Below are 17,293 nucleotides of genomic sequence, written 5' to 3'. Positions count from 1 at the left end.
ATGAAACTTTCAATCCCACCACAAAGTGTTCACTTTCCCACAAATATAAACCTGTGATTTTTAGCCAGTTTCACCATTTAAAAAAGAATCAGTTCTTTAGGGAGAGGAGTCTCTCTTAGTTTACCATGAAATTTCCCCCCACTGGCAACCTAGAACAGTTCTGTTGTGGGTTTTAACTGTCACAAAAACAGCCACCCGGGAAGACCTGCTTCTGTGAAATCTCCCATTAGCAGTTTCCCAAGCTGCTTATGGGTCATGGGAACTCATGCATACTGGGGTGTCACTTTTTAAAGATGAGCAACTCCAAAGGCAAAGGATTCTTCATCTCAGGGAACAGAGATGCCTTCTCACTTCACTGGTGCAGACGGCTTCTCATTTCTCTCTGTTCAAGTATCTCATGGGATCACAAGAATCCCAACTACTACTGAGTGATAATCCAATATCACTCAGTCCATTACAGACACCTTTGCTAAAAATCCACAAATCTGAACAATCATCTCCCCAAATGCATATTTTCCCATGATTTAAAGGAATAATCTGCATATAGGGTTCATTACCATGGCTTAATAATAAAAGTCCAGCCAACAAGGCAAATCCTCCATCCTTCTTCCAATTAGCCTTTCACTCTCTCTCCATGTGACTTCCGTCTCATGTTTTGTCTTTGTGTTTCACTTTGTCCTTTTCTTTTTACTCAAATGGAGTATTAGAGTTTTAAAAAGTCTCATCTGCACCAGGAAAGAGTTAACATCCTCGACTGGGCCTGCAGATGGTCAGGTGATCTCTGCTGGGCAGCAGCCTCTAGGATTTTCCAAAGCCATGTGGATGGTGAAGGGAACTTCACTGCCAGGGATCTCGGAGCGATCCGGCTGCTTGATGCCTCCTGCCCTGCCCTTCATCAGTGACCACTGGGGCAGGCCCAACCCAACCGGGCCCACAGCAGTGAGCAGTGGGGCTTGGCTGGCCTGGGCTGCTCCACACAGCGGCCCCAACTCAGTGTTACCTGCCGGCAGGCTGGAAGGAAAAGGGCGGGCTTGGACACAAATCTCAGCTTTATATGTGTGTTCACAAACTCGTTCTTTAGTGGTTAAACGGTATCTAAAAGTGGCCTCTGATAGGTGCCTTTCAAAACAATTTCAAGGTCCTGACAGGGCAATATTCCAAATTCCTCCTTAACTAAAAACCAAACTGTGTTAATCCATGACATATCAATAGAATCACACTATAGAAATAAATTTGTCATATTCATTATGAACAACATTTGGAAAGCTTTCTTCTTCTCAAAGGTAAGAAATATACTTGTAAATAGGGTAGGTATCAAAAATTGCCTGAACTCTCAGATTGTTCACTGAATAATCTAGTAAAACTGTCTTGTAATTGCCACATTGGACCAGCTGACTTCACACTGGTAAAGGATGGCATCAAGGAAAAGAAAATTAAAACATAGTTGTATTAGGATGCAGCTTCAGTCTGACCACTGAAATCTTAAAATCACTTAATACTTCTAAGGGTAGAGAACCAAAATTACTTTGTTTAGCACCTGACCTGCAGTAAGTTTGCTTTGCAGAAGGACTTCTTAAATCTTTTGGATTTCAGTCTGCACATTGAAGAGAAATTGTTGGTATCATTCCATTAAACAAAGGTATTATAATCTTCTTTTTTAGTGATGATTGTGTCTATATGTTGAATCTGTCAACCCTAACATGTTTCCCATTACAGTATATAGAAACACACCATGCCCATGTAACTTGGTGGCATATAGTTGACATTTCTGGCAAGTCTTGAGAGACAGACAACAAGCAAACTACTGGGTGATGATTGCTGTCAAAACTACCTAACATGACTGCTGAAGTTGCTTAATTCTGGTATCACATTCCATGAGTTTGATCAGATAATGCTATGATTATCTATACACTGTGTCCCTTTACATTGTAGTCTGTTGAGTAAATGTGATCTGCAAGGATTTTTGGATGAACTTGTTCTGCAAAAAAAGATTAACCAACCAAACAAATAAGAATGGTACAACTTAGAATGGGAGTTGAACAAAGCTGAAATTACAAGCATCTTCATAAAATATTACATTGTACAGCTAAGAATGAAATGCAGATGCATTTCAGAGTAATACCCCTTGCTACAAGGTGCGTAGTGTTCCAGTAGCACCAGCTGGAGTGATTTCATTAAAAGCATACCTGAAGCCCTATCCCATAACTTTGCAGCACCATTCCACTGGGACTATTTTTATCTCATTGCCTGAACTACTGACTTCCCCAGGCTAACTGTCTCTGCTTTTACTGTCGCTAAATAGGCTACGTTGAATAGATTAAGTCAGGAATTTATTTATACTGCTACCTTTAACATAGAAAGCTGTCACTGTTGAGACTGCTACAATATACAGAATGCCGTGGTAAAACTTCAGAAGGCCTAGCTGGTTTATTATGGCTGCACACTGTCTTTTATACTTTCCTTAGAAGAGTTTACACTTCATTCATTGGTTACAATAAATCAACAGTGTTTATTGGTACAAAGCAGTCTCCACCACTGTTTTCAGCTAGCAGTCACAAAACTTTTCTAAAAGTACTTCTTGTAGCTGCAACTTTCTTTTGTTTATCTTCTCCTTCTCTTCTTGATTTCCATGCTTATGACCTTGATAAAATTCCTTTCAGGAGTAAACACAAATCTTACGAGCTTCTTCTTTAGCTAACTTACACTTCCGGCTCACAAGCCAGCTGTCAGCCTCTTCTACAGAAAGCCACTCTGAGTAAAAATGCTAATACCTAGTCCTATGATTTAGGCAAAAATTTGTATTTAAAGGCAGGCTCCATGAAAATTCAGTTTCCTCCTCAACAATAAAATAACGTAAGAAAAATATCTCTCTTGTTGGATCATTTTTATACATTTCTCAGTTGCAATATTCTATGCTATCTAGCACTAAAGGCACTACATTTTGTCTCTGAAGAGAAACTGAAAATGTAATGTGGACACAAGCCTTAATCTATTTCAATGCTGCTTTTTGTGTTAAAAGAAGCAGCCATGAATTTTAAACAAGAACTTCATTTTTTAACATAATATCTATCTACTATTTTTTTAAATTTTTGTATGGGAAAAATGATCAATACTTTTCCCATAACCAATTTTAAAGTACTTTTATAATAAAAAAATCTGAAATTAGATGCATTGTTTTTCTCTTCTTCCTGATGCATCTGCATATTTTCCTCATTAAAAAAGAATTATGGGTTTTGACTAAAAAGTCAGCAAGTGTACAACAGAAAAAAGAGTTCAAGAGAGTAAAGGGGAAACTGCGCTTATATATAAGAGAACTTCCACTGGAACTATTAAAGATAATAAACTCACTTACTGAGATATTTTTAAGGACTCACTTAAGGAATCCACCTTTCTGTGAACTGTGTTCTGTATTTCAATTTAATTAACATATTATGTTCTTTGGCTTATAATGGTTGGTGTCAAACACCAGTGGTGTCTCTCAAGTCCATCAGTTACAACACCATCTGCACCAATATCTTGCAATATACAGCAAGAAAAAAAAAATTGAGAATTTAAAATGTAACTAAAATCCTTCTCCCACATTTTACTAAAATTTCTATCTGATACTATGTGAAATAGGGTTAGAAAATTTTTGCTGATGTTGATAATTAGAAGTGCATTTTCACAAGAGTCACTTTGTTGCCTGAGAGCAATTTACCGTGTCGTCACTTATTAGTCTTTACTATGAAATTATGAAATTGTGTTCATTCACATGATGAAATATTATTAACATTATGAAATAAAACTTTTTACTATGGGCATTATGAAACATGTAGCTGTGCTTCTGCTTAGCACAGGCAATGAAGTATTCAGCTCAGAGAAAAAAATTGTTGGTTAGCTTTACACTTCTTGCAGATATAAAATACATGTGCTTTATATATCATGCATACATATTTGTTGAGTAGAACCCAAATCCACTCAAAAAATACTATTTAGGGAATGGTTTTCTCAAATGTAGAGTTTCTCAAAAAAGTTTCTCAAAAAGTAGAGTTTTTCTGAATCTCTGATGTCCTTATTGTGTTATGATATAGCACATTTAATTTGAGATCTACTCCTTAAATAACCATGTTGCATTGCAGTTGAATATGAAACAGTATAGGTGAGCAAAGAGTGCAAAATTAAAGTGAGCATTTGCTTGAAAATTAACTGCAGTTGACTAGATTTACTCATGCATAAATAATGTCCTGAGACATCATTTAGGCAAGTTGTCAGTAGAGAAAAAAAAAGTATGTTGCCAGTATATAATTTAATTAAAAGATGCAACATTGATGTTCTATTTGTGTTTTGTAGTATCAACTTTTAGGAATCTGGAGGAAGCCACGTCTAGTGGTTTTTTGCCTAAATACTGCATAACCATTTTGGTGTAACATATCATTTATTTTATTTGCTATTTAGGTATGCTGTTTTGTAGGGCAATATCAGCTCTTGGTTTTTTTAAAAAAATTTGCACTGGAAAACTTTGTTGCGATCAGAAAACCATAATCTGATCCTTAGCACTCTCAAATTTACTTAAAAATTTCAGGAATTTTAGTGTCCACATTGCCAGGCAAGAGAGCGGGAAGGAGTTTCACTTGTTTTGTTCAGTGCGGCTAGATATGTTCTTGACTAAAGCATAAGCATCCATTCTACCAGATCCAGACTCAATAGTGCAGTCCCACTTTTGAGCCACAATCCCACTAATTTTAGGATGAGTTTTACTCAAGTAAAATGTTCAAGATGGATTGCAAATAAATATTGTTCATTTTGCTTTTTACCTCCTTATTGTCTTTTATTTACCTAATGTGGAAGTTTCCTGCTTTCATTTAATTTCATTTCTACTATGATGTCACTAGATATGCAATGCTGGAAATAGAAATAACAAGGAATTGCGAGTGTGTAAATCTGACTTCTTATTGTCTCAGTTTGCAGAGGAATATTAGAGAGCTAAAAAGTTGGTTGCCGAGAAATCCAATGAAGCTTGATAAGGAGGCCTTGCCCGATTTGGAAGAAACAGATTGCTACACAGCACCCTTTAGCCGTGCACGCATACACCAGTAAGTGCTGGCATTGCAAAAGCAGTACCAGAGACCACAAGGATTTTCTCTTTTCTCACTTCTAAGCAAATGCCATAGAGGTAGCTGCTAACAGATGGTCACTGGCAATACTAAATATTATATTTGATAATATTCTCTTAAAGTGAAAATCTGCTCTGTGTTACTTGCTATTTGATGGTCACTGAGTAACATGATCTGAAATTTTACTGAAAAATGAATGTTGTCACTTCAGTTTAGAAGTTTTTTGGTTTTTCTTTCCCTTACATTACAAAATGCAAATATTTGCTCAAGTTTTCTGTGCTTATTACCTGTTTTACTTAGGCAAAACCTGATGCAGCTGTTGAAATTTGGAACACTGGAATCAAGCTAAAACCAGTGATGATTTTTTCTCTCTTATCAGATCTGCATTTAAAAAGGTCTTTTGCCTCTAAAAATACAAATATATATACAACAAAATGATACGTGTTCAAATCAGCATGTTGATGATGCTATAGTTAAAATGTGACATACATTTTTTCAGTACCTATAAAGTTGATTTTAAAATTCTGTTTCTTAATTTTAAAGTTATTTTGTGAAAACTGTTTTAGGAGAGAAAAGCTAAAGTAGAAATATGAATGAGGATAAACAGGATTTTTCCACTCAGTAAAGAAGCTAAATGGTAGTGAACTGACTTTACCCCAGAAAAACAGAGTAATTGCATTTAATTTTTTTTCCAGTAACTTATCATACTGCACTGGATCAATCCCCTGCTTTTGGTGTTTTCTGCTCAATCAGCTCAGCTGATGTAATTAATTGTAATAATATCATTGTTGGCACAGCTGAGCAGGAAGAAACTCCTGCATATCAGATTTCTGATGTCCAGAATGGAGCCGTCTGGCCAAGGATGCTTTACTTGGCTCCATCCTAGGATCCTCTAAAGGAAAATGATTGTGCTGCTGCTACCCAAGTCTCCAGTGCAGGGAATTTTTTTTTAAATAGTAGTTCCACTACACAGACAACTGTTAACTCAAAAGTCATTTGAATTTAAGGCCATCACTGTAATTGAAGATCTTGATTTAATTAATTATATCCAGAACCAAAATTAACTAGATAGTAAGATTTTTTGGTTTTAGTTTTGTCTTCTCAAAAACAATCTGCGATAAGGATAACTTTATTGGACCTGCTGTAAAGGTGTAAAATCTTATGTCTAAGGAATGTAAACATCCAATAAATCATTGCAGAAAGAAAACACTTGAACAGTTATATTTCAATGTGCGTGCATTGTTTTGAATATTAAGATATTAATTATTTTAATAGTTTTACAATAAACAACAAAGACAGCTTCTTCAGCAATTCCACAAGAAGTAGAATTGTGCATCATGTGCTACAGAGAACTAAATATGAAGATGGAAAATCCAAAATGGGTGAGAATGTTGTATTTTTTACCTAACCCAAAGCTATAACATTTTTCATCTTTAATTGCCTGAAAAAATATCATTTGAATTAACTCAGTTAATTTTTTCCTGTTCTTGAAATCTTTTCATTCACACAGTAATAGAGTTGAAACAATGTCCCATAATTTTCTATCTAAATATCTCAGTGAAAATCTGCAATATTTCTAACTTAATTACTCATTCATTAAAATAAAATGGACAGATTATCATAACTTTGCATTACTGAGAGCCATGGTAAGGGTTACATATACCTCAGAAAGCTGACAATGTTTTCCAGGACTGATCCTAGTATTTCAGCTATTATCCACCCATTTCAGTCCAGCAGAATCAATTGTGTGCTACACTTGATTTATTTGAAGTCTCTGTGTAGCTCAGAGACAGTCGATCTGAAAATTAAATTTGGTTTATATCAACACTCATAATACAGTGTTAGTTTTTAGAAGGGCTAACTATCCATTTTCATTTTCAATGACCAGGGGATGTATGCATCATTTTCTACTTCTTCTGCAGGAATTAAATAAAGGATTAACTATGCAGAGGCTTGGGTGATACCAATTCAGAAAGTTGTTGCCTGAGCTTCTGAACAAAAGCAGTAGTAAGAAAAACAGGGAGAATAAATGTTCATATCTAACACCATTGCAGCTGATGATGGCAAATTTCATTATGAGATTAGTTTAGTATAATTTGTATATTTGAAGAGGCAAATCTGTATTCCATGATACATACCTGTTTCTTGGGGAAACTATTGGCTACAGATTTGCCCTTAAAGGCCATTGAATCTTTTTATTGTACCTATCAATGGTTATTTATTTTTTCATTTATTATCATGTGCTGTGCTAGTACAACAAACCTGGTTTTAGGAAGACTCTAGGAACTGGTCCAAAATGCAGTAGTCAGTCTGGCACGGAGCACTGCTATCAGATCATCTGGTCACCCATAAAATCTGTATTATATGCTCTGAGGAATACAATGTGAATGAAACTATCTTCTCAGACTCAATGTGGTACAAGCACTCAACCCTAAGAAAAAGGTTGCAGACTTTGGCACTTTTGCAAGTTGCTGTCTAGTTTGACAGACCCAGAAAACTCGAAAGATCCACAATACCTGCTAAAGTAGTTGGTGGGGTTATTGATTGTAATCTTTCGCAGCATTCTTATCATTTAGCACTAAGTTACATTCTCCAAATGTAACTTGAAAAATCACACTACATGAAAAAATGTATAAAAATTTATATTCATAACTAATACTTTTTTTGGGTTTTTTAGGTATTAATAGGTTACTAAATAATGGATCATATGAAGCAGCATTTCCACCACATGAGGTAACCTACTTAATTTGTATTTTTAGTTTCATATTTAGACTAAAGCTTGCACTAGTGGTTTGGGATCTTACTTTAATTTTGTCTTGCAAACTTTTAATTTCATATTGTAATTTGTTGATGCTTCTTTTATTTAATACTGGGTTTTAAAAGTTTCTGTATTTAGATAATTCGGATATGATAATAACATCCTGAAACATTTTCTCGTTGGACTAGGATATTATAATTCTCTGATTTTTATGAACTGGACATTGCCTGTTGAGTTCTTAAGGAGACTATCAGTTGTTCCAAATTGTTCCAGTTAGTTGCAGTAAATTATTTTTGCTTGCCATCTACAAAAGATTTTGTTTTTCTAATAGCTAGGCCACTTGATCACAGTTAGGGAGACTGCTCAATTATTTCCTGTTTAGTATTTTCAGAATAGTTCTGGATAATTTCTACTTGACAATACTTTTCCCTGTAGTTTATAGTCAGCTAAAGAGTGTAAACCCATAAAATAAACTAAAAACCTATGTATGACTTAAGAGGCTTTTCAGAAAATCTTTTGATGTTGAAAAGAAGAAGCAAGCAACATATCTTCAGTCTTTGAAATGCTCTCAGGAAACATGGTAATTGCAGCTCTGAACTCGGGGTGTTTCAGCTGAATATTGTGACTTGGTCTCGTATTTCAAAGGCTGAGAGTAATTTTTAAATTATTAAGAACTAGGGATGCAGAGAAGGAGCATTTTAGATAAATAATGTAACATCATTGTTAATGCTTCAGCTGTGCATTATTGACTTCACAGAAAAGCTGGCTGTACTACCAGAAAAACCTGTGAAGTTTTCTCTGGCATCAAAGCCATGCTGTCATATCCATTTTTATATGTTCCTTTGTTACAGCATAAGCTACTGTTTCCACATCTCATTTAAAATTAGTGAAATCATATTTTAAGCCACTCATCTTAATTGCTGCTTGACTGATGCTAAGGACTAGTAGTGAAACACTCAATTTATTTTTAATTTTTTTTTCTTTCCCACATGAACAAATAAAAGTGAAAATTCAATCCCAGTGGGAATGCTGGGAGTTGAACTCTTTCATGGATAACAGTGCAGAAAGAAGCAGGAGAAAAAAAAAAAACAACATGTAATACTGGGTAATGCTTTGCAGTCATTTATCCAGCCTACTGTGAGAATAAGTTGATGTTCTCTTCCTAGGTGTTCCTAGATGCTGCAAAGGTCACACTCGGTGTTAACATCTTTGGTATGCTGCTTTGCTGACTGTAAGGAGAAAGGAGTAGACTTGGACTCTTTGCTATGTTTAGTTTTGGTTTTTAACTCATTCTTAAATCAGAGAATCAGCAGACTGCAAGAAGTAAATGGTGTTCTTTGAATTGTGGGGAGTGCTCAAGATTTCAAATACATGATAAAAATCTAAATGGCTTTGTGACCTAGATCTACCAGGGACAAGAATCTGTCTGATCACTACCTGAAGTACGGCACTCGAGAACTCTGCTCTCTTCACAAGAAATGACTTGGCTCACTTGCAGTCAATTGATGAAATATTTACCACAACTGAGTGATGGAAGTTTTTTGGGGAAAAAGTTCAACTAAGGGATATGTCCTACTTCAGAATTGGAGCAAAATTAAAAATGCAACAAGAGATTCTGCTCAAGAGTGTTCTAGCAAATCTGTCTGTTACCTTTTGACTGCCAAGCATGGGGCTATTCTTTTAGTCAGTTAGGTGGTCTGTAAATGTCATACATGGCCTGGAAAGACTCCTTTTGGATCAGACTGACTCTGTTTTGCTTTTAATGCCTCAAGAGTCCTATGTAGCTTCAAAAGAATGCCAATTCTGTTTCCTTCATCTTAGAAAGTGTGTATCACAGAAAGAATATATTTTTCTATACCTTCAACAGTAGTGAAAGAAAGTCATAGAAAATGTCTAGGAGAACTGACACATTAGAAATTTCTAAAATTTTATAGAAGAAATAAAAATATATTACAAGCATTTCTTGAAAAATTTAAATAGGCAAAAGCATACAAGTAGGTTTGTATTAGTGAAATAGAAACAATTGAGTTGAGGTCATATAAAGAGTTGAGTACTTCTTTAAAGTCTCGTATTAATATGTTTCAGTCATTAATTATTAGAGAAACTGGCCATTTCAGATGTGTATGTAACCCTGTCTCTGATGTCAGGCTTATATTAGCTCCTGATGACATGTTCCAGATGTGCCCAGAAAAAGAGACCTATTTATTAAATATAAAGAACATTTCTATTAAAATTATAATAAAAAGTACATAAGAAATCTATACATTTTCCATAGAACCTAGTAATGTACTTATATTTCTTTGTTTGTTTTTTTTTTCAGGGAAGTCATAAAAGCAGACATCCCATCAAAACACATGGAGCACAGAATCACAGACACCTCTTGTATGAGCGTTGGGCACGATGGGGAATGTGGTACAAATACCAGCCTCTTGATTTAATCAGGTATGTGTACTTTGAAGATTTTCTCTGATACAGAAAGCCTGGCAACAGTGTGCTAATTATATTTATAAATTCCTTATGCTTTCATATAACATTTAGATATTCCCTAGTATTGGATAAGGCTGGAGTTCACTAAGTTGCCTCTTTTGGGTGGTCTTTTGTAGGTTAATTCCAAAGGAGTTTACATAAATTAAACGTAGTTCCAACTGCTCAGGAATTTGCAGTGTTAAAATACAAACCGATAATGTAGTCTGCTGATGAGAGACACTAGCCACTCATGAGACCACCTTTGAGAGCAGACTCTTACCCACGTGGACACCAGTCACAGTTACCAGATGCAGAGGACTTAAAATGCTACCCCATAATAACCTTTCTATGTAGGTTTAAATGAACTCTTATTTATATGTCTTAAACTTAGTCACATGTTACCAAATGTAAAATAGACAAATATATATAATTTAAGTTAAATAATAATGGTATTTGGGTTCCATAGTTTCTTCCTCTGACATTGAATACCAACAATTCATTTTCCTTGCTCTAAGTTTTTATTCCTGATCTGTGTCATAATGGATTATTGGTGGAGCTAAGCATGTGCCATGGGACAATTTTATGCTGTGTCATCCTTGACTGACTTTCTGATCACTGCTATTTCATCTATTTTAGCAATAAATACACAAGTTTTGAAAAATTAAAGTTTAGTCTTCAGCTTGTGTTTTCAGAGCATTGTTTTCACTAATAGTAGTTTGAAATATGTCATATTATCTATGTATGATTATCTACCATAAATTAGATAATTAGATAACATTAAAAAATGGGGTTTTAAATTGACTACTTAAGTCTTACTAATTCCCTTTATCCCTTCCCAGATTTTTTGTGTCTGTGTACATCTATCTATCTATCTATCTATCTATCTATCTATCTATCTATCTATCTATCTATCTATCTATCCTATGTTTAATAATGTTGCTACCAGTCCATCTACTTAGTCATTGCAAGGACATGAAAATTACAGAGACACTACAGTTATATCCTTGTTCTCATAAATCTGCAATTAGTGTCACTAAAATATTATGCTAGCCTGAAAAAAATCTGTTTGCTAAAGTGACAATTTTGCCATAAACTTGTTATGATAGTTCCTTGTTAGAATGATTCTGTTACTGTGATAGTAGAGATAGATAGAGGTCACCATAAAATTTAGTTTTAAACAATATATGTGTTTCCTTTTCATGTAGGCGATACTTTGGTGAAAAAATTGGACTGTATTTTGCCTGGCTGGGATGGTATACTGGAATGCTCATTCCTGCTGCCCTGGTTGGGCTCTTTGTTTTCCTCTATGGATTATTTACTATGGATTCCAGCCAAGTAAGGTAAAATTCTGTTTAATAATATGTAATAGCCTGTTGAAAATTAAGAACAGTCTGGTACAACTTAGATTACTATACTTTTAAATGTTTTGCAGATATGGTAATATAAAAATAACCAAAATAGAATATTGGGTATTTGAGTCAAGTATTCACACTTTGTATATTTGTTTTGCATCAAGCCAGACGTGTACCACTGGCAGTGGGAATTCTTATCATTGCATCTGCAGTGATTTCCATTAAGGAAAAACAGACCAGTTTGTAAGGACCAATTCTCATGTTGCAGATACTGCAATAGTTGTTCATCTAATTAAGGCTAATGGGTAAAAACCCAGATATATTCTCTCATTACCTTAATCTTGCTATAACTTCTAGAGTGTAGTACAGTTACTAAACTTCAACTTTTGCCTATGTCTTTTTTTTCTTCTTCATTAATAGTGGTAAACTTGGAGTCTAACAAAATTCTTATCTGTGTCAGTGTAACTTGCAGCCAGGAGACAGCTTCAGGGACATTACAACCGTGTCAAGCTTTCAAGTTTCCCACTTTTGTGATATTGCTCTGAGAAGGGTTTATGTTAATTTAGATGTTGTGATGAGAGTGCTTAAATGCTAACTGTACTTCTAGGAACTCTCTGAGGATCCACCAAATTGCACAGTATTCCTTTAAATGTTATCAGACAGTATCAGTATCAGTGCTCTTAAAATTACAGCTGTTGCTCCAAGCAGTTTGGGTGCTTAGGCTGTATGTATACTTGGAGTCAAATTTCATAGAAAATGTTTCTCTGGCTTTGAGCAAGACTACATTCAAGTTTTATCTAAGGAGTTTTCTTTAACTTCTATTTCACAGTGAGTTATATTCTACAGTGCTATAATGAACATTTGTTTTAAAGCTTGCTTTGTACAGCAAACTCCTGAGAAACTACGAATTCAAACCACATTAAATACAGTTAAATGCAATAAACTTAAAAGCCAGGAAATGAAGCTATCTTTAAGATATTGTTCTCTGTATTAGGATTGTTTTTCACTATAAATGTCTTCAAAATGCAGTGGATCTAAAGTCGAGGATCAGCTTGTTCTTAGAGCACAGGGACCACAGCTGTTGAACTGTCAGTCTTGTATTTGTCACATGTACAATGGCACAGTTCCAACAAAGGGGGAACAAGAGGCCATAATCTACAATATATTATCAAAGTATAGCCTAATACTTCTTCCTTGTGGAAGAGACAGGTGTGTCATTGACAACTTCCCAAGAGAAAGAACAAAATTTCTAATAATTTCATTTTTTTCAAAACTGTAAGCTATCATGTGCTTTTATATAATAGAATCATAGAATATCTGTTGTTGTTTAAATTTATGGGGGGTCCCCGGGGAGTGCCCCCTGGAGACCCCCGGGGTCTTTTGGGGTCGTGGGTGTTCCCGGGCTTGCAGGCAAGGAGACTCAGATGCCGGTGGGATGCTGATGAGGTGAGGGTTTATTCACTGAGGGAGAGGGGAAGGGGAGGGGGGAGGGGGAAGGGGGGGAGAGGAGAGAGGAGCGTCCGGACGCCTCCAGGGGTAGAGGGGCAAGAAGGGGAGAGCCTTCTGCCTTAGCATTCTTATCACAGAGGTTCAAAGGGGCGCGGTAACATTCTCCAGCCAATGAGGTTACAGATACAGGATACTGCAGGGAGGATACAGACTTGGGATAAACCATACATTTTCCAAGGGTGAGCCAGAGCAAACCATTTCCATAAAATGCAATCCCACAAGTCACCCTTTTTTTCTTTAAAATGTGAGAAGAGAAATATGACATATGACAATTAACAATTTAAAAAATGAAACAGTAATTACACAGTTTTGCAGCATGAAACCAAATACAATTGCAGTAAGGATTATGTTATACTGTGAACAGTTGATCTGACCTTGTAATTGCAGTAGACGGGTTATGTGAGTTTATATTGCAAGATTTGAAACAAGTTAACAAATTTGTTTGAGCCTTTCCAGCGTGACTGGCCTAATAGTGTCTAGTCTTTTCCAACTGGCTTTTCAGCCCACCACAGCCCCCAGCTTAGGCTGAGGCGCTGACCTCTGCTCCCATTCCAGGGACAGGAAAACACGTGGAGTTCCCCGGGCTCCACACACGGCCTCAGATTCTCACCCACGGATCTGAGCCAAATCACTCCTTTCACTTTCCAACTGGTTCAACCGAAAGGACCTACACTCTGCATGCAATTGTTTACATTCGTCCATATGTACCCACTGGGGATTTTTTTCGTCCATACTTGCACCAGAACTGTCAGAGACCTAACAAAAGACCCCCAGTTTTAGGTCATCAAAAGAAAAACAAAAGAAAAAAACTACAAAAACCGTCAAATACTTTCTCAGACACTCTATCAGGTTATCAATCACCCTCAGAACTAACTGAGGACAGTATAAACCCAAAAAGCGTTATCGATTCAGTAATCTACTACTGATTCACGCTTTACAAGAAGACAATCTAAAAACTGCTTCCCTTGGATCCACACTTGTGACCTGAAAAGGCCTCTGCTTTCTAAATTAGAAAACAGGGGAATCTGCAATATGAACACACACAAAACTAGAATGGCATAATTGTAAAAACTACTTCATGGGGATGGGAAGGAAATGGAGGGGTTTGGGACACCCTGCTGTTTGGCCAGAACAGCAAGGGACAGAGGCAGAAAAACAGGGAAAGGGAATCGAAGTAGCATTAACAATTATACAAGGCTGCAAAACTGGTATTACAAATTCACTTTAGCTTTGGGGTTTGGTTTCTTAGCGTTTACCTTGTGGGACTTGGAAAGCGGAAGATGGGACTGAGAGCACGTGGCCATGGTGGCCATGCGGTCACAGCGCAGCACGTGGTGTCAGCTGTGCCGTGCCGGGTTTAGCAGGAAAGGGTTAACTCTCGGGGGTTTGTTAAGGGAAAGGGGGTTAGGGAGAAGGAGCAGAGAGGGGAGGAGGGGGTAAGGGTAAGGAAGGAGGTTACACAATTTACAAAACCGAGTTTTTGAAGGTGCGGGGCTTGGGCACAACTGAAGACTGCTTTTTCCTTCTCTGATGGCCATCTGGCTGAGTTCCTTTCGCTGCTGTCCAGGGCTGCTTCGCCGCTGTTGCCGGGCGGGGGGAGGGGCGCCTGTTCGCGCGGCTTCTCCCGGTGCTGGGGCCCGCGTGCGCTGCGGCGGGGCCGGGACCACGTGTTGGCTCGCGCCGGGACTGCCCCGCGCCGCGGCCGCGCCGGGCCGGGGCCGCTCCGCCGCCGGGGCCGCGCCGGGCCGGGGCCGCTCCACCGCCGGTTCGCCGCCCGCGCCGCGGCTGCCGTGGGCCAGAGGGTGCCGCGCCGCTGCCGCGCAGCCCGCGCCGCCGAGCCGAGGCGGGCCGGGGCCGCGCCGCAGCCACGCGCCGCAGCCACGCGCCGCAGCAGCGGTCCCGCCGCACCGGGGCTCACGCCGGAGCCTCGCTGTGGCAGAGCCGCGCCGCCTGGGCCGCGCCGCCCGGCGGGGCTGCGCAGCCCGCGCAGCGCCGAGGCGGGCCGGGGCCCCAAGGGGCCGGGACCCGGGCCCGCGCCGGGCTGGTCGGCGGTGGTGGGACAGCCGCGTGGTGGCTCACGAGGTCTCTGCGCGGTGGGGGAGGGGCCGCCCCGGGCCGCGATGGCCCAGAACGGCCGCTCCACCGGAGACGGCACAGAAACGGAGTTACCATGGTCCATCCTGCCCCAGGGTCGCCGATGCCGTTGCCCGACGTTGGTGCGTCATCTGTTGTTGTTTAAATTTATGGGGGGTCCCCGGGGAGTGCCCCCGGAGACCCCCGGGGTCTTTTGGGGTCGTGGTGTTCCCGGGCTTGCAGGCAAGGAGACTCAGATGCCGGTGGGATGCTGATGAGGTGAGGGTTTATTCACTGAGGGAGAGGGGAAGGGAAGGGGGGGGAAGGGAGGAGAGGGAAAGGGAGCATCAGGAGGCCTCCAGGGGTAGAGGGGCAAGAGGGGCAGAGCTTTCTGCCTTAGCATTCTTATCACAGAGGTTCAAAGGGGTGCGGTAACATTCTCCAGCCAATGAGGTTACAGATACAGGATACTGCAGGGAGGGTACAGACTTGGGATAAACCATACATTTTCCAAGGGTGAGCCAGAGCAAACCATTTCCATAAAATGCAATCCCACAAATATCCTGGGTTGGAAGGGATTCACAAGGATCATTGAAGTTCAGTGCCTGGGCCTGTATAGGACAGCCCCAAGAATCCCACCATGTGCCTGAGATCATTGTCCAAGTACTTTCTGAACTCTGTAGATCTTGGCACTGTGACTACCTTCCAGCTGCCCTGTGATTGAAAAACCTTTTTCTAACATCTAACCTAAACCTCCACTGACACAGCTTCATATGTTCCCTCTGCTCCTGTCACTGGTCACCAGAAAGAAGAGGAAGTTGTTAGATTGCTATGAGATCTCCCCTCAGTCTCCTATTCTCCAGGCTGAACAAGCCAAGTGATTTCAGCTGCTCCTCATATGGCTTCCCCTCTAGGCCCTTCACCATCTTTGTGGCCCTCTTTTGGAGATTCTCTAAGAGCATTATATCTTTCTTATATTGTGGCTCCCAAAACTGCACACCATATTCGAGGTGAGGCTGCACCAGTGCAGAATAGAACAGGACAATCACCTCCTATGTGTCTTATGCTTCTCCCAGGAAGACTTGAAGATACAACTCCTGTTTAACAGAAGAATGCAGTTATCTTCCTTACTGAAGCTTGCAAGGTGTTGTAAATCACTTGAGCACAGAGGTAGGCTAGCTTTTGAGGGTTTCTGTCCTCAGTTTTTTCCCTTGGCTGCTGTTTAGTAGCTGCAGAAAAAACACAGACAAAACACAGACAAAACACGTTTGAGTTTGTCCCTGTGGGGGCTGGTTGTATTGGGTCTCATCCTGAGGCAGGTCAGTGTCATGCTGTGCTATAGAGTGCCAACGTGCCTCAGGTCTCTGGGCTCTATTTCAGAAACAAGAGACTGAAAGTTAGGTAAACCCCCATATAAGCCTTATATGCCTACAAGGGAAGGTAAATAATCATATATTTATTATAGCTATCATTAGCCAATGTTCATTTCAAAATACTGACAGAGGATGGGTTATTGCAGAAGTCCTAACCATGTGCTCTGTGGCAGCCCCACATCTGTAATCTGGTTGTGTTAATTCTGTGGAGAAGGCACTACTTGCCTTTGATGGTGTGAGTCTGTGCAGGCCCTCTGGGTAGTCATGACACAATACTGTCATGTCAGTGCATTGCTACAACTGTGTTAGTAAGAACAGCTGTGAAATGTGTAACTCGAGTTGTTTATGCCTGGCCTGATAAAATGTATGTAGATGTTTTCTGTATCATCTTGTGTACTTAGGCAATTCTAAAGGCCACTGATAAGAGATGCTACTCCTTGCCATATTTTTTTACTTAGCCTGGAAGATGTTAGTAAGGGTTAGGCAGAAACTTTGTACCTAGAGCAGACAGGAGTCATCCATTAGCAGATAGATGGACTGCACACCTTTCTTATTCTTGCTGTAGTCTGAGACTGAGAGATTATTAATCTGGTGTTTCTGCATTCTTTTTAAGAAAATTCTAGATAAGCGTCTGTAAGAGTTTTAAAATCTATAATTTGATTTTAAACA

At 39.1% G+C, this 17,293-nt stretch overlaps 1 protein-coding gene across 2 annotated transcripts in view; it reads left to right on the top strand.

The window, feature by feature from the left end:
* Positions 1-17,293, top strand: part of ANO3 (anoctamin 3) — a 147,372-nt gene that overhangs the window by 71,989 nt on the left and 58,090 nt on the right. For both annotated transcript variants that reach the window (XM_063397999.1, XM_063398000.1), the window contains 5 exons: positions 4,941-5,072; positions 6,369-6,475; positions 7,771-7,826; positions 10,172-10,293; positions 11,523-11,657. In XM_063397999.1, coding sequence (XP_063254069.1) covers positions 4,941-5,072; positions 6,369-6,475; positions 7,771-7,826; positions 10,172-10,293; positions 11,523-11,657 — 552 coding nt within the window. The remainder of the gene's footprint in view (positions 1-4,940; positions 5,073-6,368; positions 6,476-7,770; positions 7,827-10,171; positions 10,294-11,522; positions 11,658-17,293) is intronic.

Source organism: Prinia subflava, chromosome 5, assembly GCF_021018805.1.
Source record: "Prinia subflava isolate CZ2003 ecotype Zambia chromosome 5, Cam_Psub_1.2, whole genome shotgun sequence".
Taxonomy (NCBI): domain Eukaryota; kingdom Metazoa; phylum Chordata; class Aves; order Passeriformes; family Cisticolidae; genus Prinia; species Prinia subflava.
Note: the sequence above shows the minus strand (reverse complement) of the source record. Positions and strands in the feature narration are given on the sequence as shown.